Source organism: Carex rostrata, chromosome 17 (genome assembly GCF_964058835.1).
Source record: "Carex rostrata chromosome 17, lpCarRost1.2, whole genome shotgun sequence".
Classification (NCBI taxonomy): Eukaryota; Viridiplantae; Streptophyta; class Magnoliopsida; order Poales; family Cyperaceae; genus Carex; species Carex rostrata.
In genome coordinates this window covers 4,555,391-4,560,399 of record NC_135934.1, presented here as the reverse complement: position 1 = coordinate 4,560,399, position 5,009 = coordinate 4,555,391, and the positions used below count along the sequence as shown (strand labels likewise).

The 5,009-nt window shown below is 35.2% G+C and overlaps 1 protein-coding gene across 1 annotated transcript; it reads left to right on the top strand.

The window, feature by feature from the left end:
• Positions 1-2,095: 2,095 nt before the first annotated feature.
• LOC144568202 (putative pectinesterase/pectinesterase inhibitor 34) lies at positions 2,096-4,435 on the top strand. The gene is made up of 2 exons (XM_078318475.1): positions 2,096-3,198; positions 3,471-4,435. Exons 1-2 carry the CDS (start codon positions 2,199-2,201, stop codon positions 4,169-4,171), a joined length of 1,701 nt encoding a protein of 566 aa, XP_078174601.1. The 5' UTR covers positions 2,096-2,198; the 3' UTR covers positions 4,172-4,435.
• The last annotated feature ends 574 nt before the right edge of the window (positions 4,436-5,009 follow it).

Here is a 5,009-nt window from a genome sequence, read left to right as displayed (position 1 = left end):
AAAAATAGCATGGCCGCATCCCCAAAATGCGGCCACTTTTATAGTGGCCGCATCTAGGGGATGCGGCCTCCTTTTTTTTTTGGCCTTCTCGTGCAGCAGTTTAACCTGTAGAAAAAAAAAAAGGTGGCCGCATTTTGGGGATGCAGTCATGCTATTTTTCGAGATTTCACGGAATCGTGGTCTTTTGGTTTATCATTTTTGGTAATATGATATTTTTAAAAATTTCGGTGTTATATCACAATTTATTATCTATTTCATACTAAATCTCTTAAATCTATGGCAAGTATTACAATCTATGTCGCAGGTCGTAATACTAATTATCATAATAAGATAATCTGTGAATTATTTGTGAATTATTCATCTTTATTTCAATGAATATATGAACTAACAGATTTCTAAATTATTCGTGAACTTAAGAATTTATACCTAAATTAGTCGCATATTTTTTTTTTCTTTTTGTTCTCAAATTATACTCATGTTATATCCAAATATCATACTTAAAACCATGATTATTTCAATTCTAGATATATGACTATACTAATTACACACATGCTTATAAATTTTGATACTCATAGCTAATGAGATATACCTAAAGCAGCATAACAAAGATATATAGATTTGACATCTGATTTAGTACAAGAGTAGAGAGTATATAATTTTAACACTATTCTGAATGTGACATATTCCAACAAACTACAAAAATTGTAAAGTATATTTAAGTGATTTATTCATCTAATATTATATCAAATTAAGTATTACTTTGTATATATATCCATCTTTTCTATGTAATTGCATGAACTGGACATTCTTGCTTTATTAATTCATTCATATATATGGACTTTCCGTGAAACATTCAAAAATTGAAGAAGCATTTATTCTGTCATCTTCATTCTATTATTAAGCACGTTGGATGTCCGATCCGCCAACGGCTACGATTGAAAGATGAAACTTCGAATTTGATCTCAGCCCTCCAATTACATAATTTGTTTTCTTTTGATTAAATGCATATGTTTTATGTATATAAGTCTAAATTTAGTTAAAAACATACTCAATACATGTGCTACCACACGGTACGTTACAATTAAAATTAAACAGACTCTGAAATTTAGCGATATATTTATTTGTTTCCTTATTTCTTTATTTTCATTTTTTTTTTCCTCTTCAATTGAGAAGACTCTACCTTCCATTTTCTTTTCTTTTTTTTATTTCCTTACTTCATCTTTGTTTCTATATGGATTACAATGTAAATTATTATTATTTTTTTATTTCCTTATTTTTCTTTCTTTGTTTCTATACATGTTGTGGGCAATTTAGAATATATTTCCAATATAGAATATATCAATGTGTGTGTGTGTGTATATATTCTGAATTGGAAACAAAGAAGAAGAAGAATATATATTGGAACGTGTGTGTGAATATATATTTCTCTTATAATATGTGTGTGTATATATAGATATCCTATACATACGCACGATAACACTTTTTATTTATGTTTTTTGATATCATATTATATGTTGATATTGAATTGTTGTACGATATTTGATATTAGATTCGAATCGAGCTATTATTTGATATCATTGGTACTTAAAAATAAAGAATCACTACATTATCAAATTGTTATCAGAAATCACGATTAAAGTTAATTAAGAATACATAATTATATAAATTTTCTATTAATATGTGTCTTAATTTTTGGATAATTATTATTTTCATTGATTTTTTGTTCTTATAATATATCTCCGTTGCAACGCACGGATATGATACTAGTATTAATAATATACACGATAAATTCGTGAATAATTCGTGTTTTATTCGTTTTTTTGACGTTTTCGAACCGAACTCCGAATAAAACAAAAAAATAACGTATAATACATTTTATTTGCAAATAAAATGCGAGCCAAGAATTATACGTGAAAACAACTCGAAAAAAAGGCGAAATCTTTTTAACATTCCCGAATCAACCCGAATCACAATCTTTTTTACCCCGCCAAACCGAACCCAAACTATTCGTTTGACACTATGCTTTCTGTTCTTTTCATTTATACCCAATACACAATTACAGTACCACAAAAAGCCACAGGAGATCCTGACTCTTTTATTCCGCTTTATTCTCGCATATAACCACTTGGTAGAAGGCATCGTTTCTTTTGAGATCACTTAATTCCTCTTTCCCTAACTCAACTATACTTACGAGCAAGATGAGTTACAGCAAGTGTTTTTCATCCAAAAGCCGCCTACACCGTTTGATCCTTCTAACACTCTTCACCATCTTCGTCGTACTCGTTGCTGCCATATCAATCACCTTCTTAGTCCGAACCCGGTTCAAACCGACAATCTCAGGCTCGAACCGGGTTCCGACTGAGGCAATAAAACGCACATGTGAGCTGACCCTCTACAAGGATATATGCATGACTTCGCTCATGGAATTTCCCGGTGGGATCGAAGCGGGCCCACATGAACTTGTACACTTGTCGATGAACATGACACACCAACGTGTCAGTCAAGCACTTTATGATGCGATGGCACTGGCCGCATTTGACATGGCCCCATTGTCACGAAGTGCTTATGACAGTTGCATGGAGTTGCTCTATGACTCGCACCAACACCTGGCGCAGTCTCTATCCACATTACTATATTCGACTTCTTCGACTGACGATGTGATGACGTGGCTGAGCGCAGTTGTCACTAACCAAGACACGTGCGAAGAGGAGCTCGAGCAAAGCGGAGACACATACCTAAAGCCTCAGATGATGAGCTATTTCAATGAACTAGCAAAGTTGCTGAGTAACAATCTAGCCATCTATAGCAATCAAGATTTCTCTACCATTTCTACACAAAACAAGAAGAGAAGAAAATTGTTAAGCACTTCTGACAAATCAAATGAATTCCCAAATTGGGTGAAGAAGAGCGAGAGAAGATTGCTTCAAGTGGCAGCAGCTGAAATCCAGGCTGATATGATTGTGTCAAAAGATGGAAATGGGACGCATAAGAAGATCGGAGATGCCGTAAAGGCAGTACCGAACTACAATTCCCGGCGTATCATTATCTATGTGAAGGCCGGGCGATACGAAGAGAATGTTAAAGTTGACAGGAAAAAGACCAATATTATGTTTGTTGGAGACGGAGTCGGCCAAACGGTGGTTACCGGTGGCCGGAGCGTCTATGCAAATTACACAACCTATCACACTGCTACATTTGGTATATATCCTAAAATTTTGATTCTTAATTACTTTTCTATAAGAAACAATAAAAGTATAGAGTTTGAAAGTCTAGGAGCATCTAACTAAAGCTTCTCTTAGCAAAAAGTATGCGTTTAGATAATACTAGAGGTAGTCCTGGCCTTTTCTCTTATTACATAATCCAAAAAGTTCCTTCTTTTTTAAAAGGAAAAGGAGCAAAAGGTGAAAGAAAAAGACCTCTGAATTTAGTTCCTTCAAAAGATTGAAATTGTTTTAGAAATTCTGTGGCAGCCGCAAATGGAGCTGGTTTTATTATGAAGGACATGACGATCGAGAATTGGGCCGGGCCGGAGAAGCACCAAGCAGTTGCACTTCAAGTCAGTGCCGATCACGCCGTTATATACCGCTGCAACATAAGTGGGTATCAAGACACTCTTTACGTGCATTCTCAGAGACAATTCTACCGCGAGTGCGACATCTATGGCACAGTCGACTTTATCTTTGGCAATGCCGCTGTAGTGCTCCAAAACTGCAACATTTGGGCCCGAAAGCCTCTTCCGCAGCAAAAAAATACAATCACGGCACAAGGTAGAAAGGACCCGAATCAAAATACCGGCATCTCAATCCACGCTTGCCAGTTGTGGGTTACATCTGAGCTTTACCCAGTGAAGTGGCAATACCCGACGTACCTGGGTCGGCCATGGAAGATGTACTCTAGAACAGTTTATATGGAAACATACATGGACAACCACATAAATCCGGCAGGATGGCTCGAGTGGAACAGATCGTTTGCGCTTCAGACGCTGTATTATGGTGAGTACTTGAACAATGGACCCGGTTCATGGGTCGGCAAGCGGGTAACTTGGCCGGGATACCGAGTGATTACAATGCACGAGGAGGCGAGCAAGTTCACCGTTGCTCAGTTTATCGGTGGATTTACTTGGTTGCCTCCTACAGGGGTTTCATTCTTGGCAGGATTGAGCGGGAAGTAACCAAACAAACAAGGTCATCAAAAAGAGAGAAGAAGAAAAAGAAAAAAAAGAAGATAAAATAAGAAGACCGACAAAAATAATATTATCTTTCTCTGACTATAACTTCATTTATGGCATATCTACTTAGATAGCACCTTGTTCCCTCGGTTTATTATATAGAGAGAAGAATCTCTATCTTTCCATTGCGTTCTTTTGTTTCATGTATCCTAATTAACTCCAAGTAATTTACAATTGTAAAACTTGCTTGATAAAGATGAATTTATAATTGTAGGTTTTGCACTATGATATTTCTAGAAAATGATGTTTGGTAGTTAAAGTTTTGTCTTTCTAAAGGTTGAAAAAAGGTATATTTTATCCAATTATCCTATTGGAAAAAAAGCAGTGAAATAATAATTGCAAATGTACTTCATACATTGTAGAAAATGGCACGTTATATATAGTTTCGTCGTACATTGCTAAGCTAGCTTGGTACAAATGCCAAGGAATTTGATATCATGCTATATAAAGTTTTGATTCTGAACTTCTTATATTGTAAATAGAATTGATTATTTGAACATATATTTAGACCTTCTATCATAGTAAACTCATAATTAATCAAATAGAAATAGATATTTAATTAAGAATAAGGTAAGCACATGTTATAATTAAGCCCCAAAATTGACCATCTATAACAATGTTTTGCTTGGACACAAACACACACACACACACACAGAAAGAAGGTATTAACCACATATAATCAAGGCTAAGCAAACATTAATTTATAGCCCCTATAAGCAATTGAGGAAAAGCAATGGATGGAAATCTGAAGCAGCCCATTGAGCCCATATGCTCTTTACTG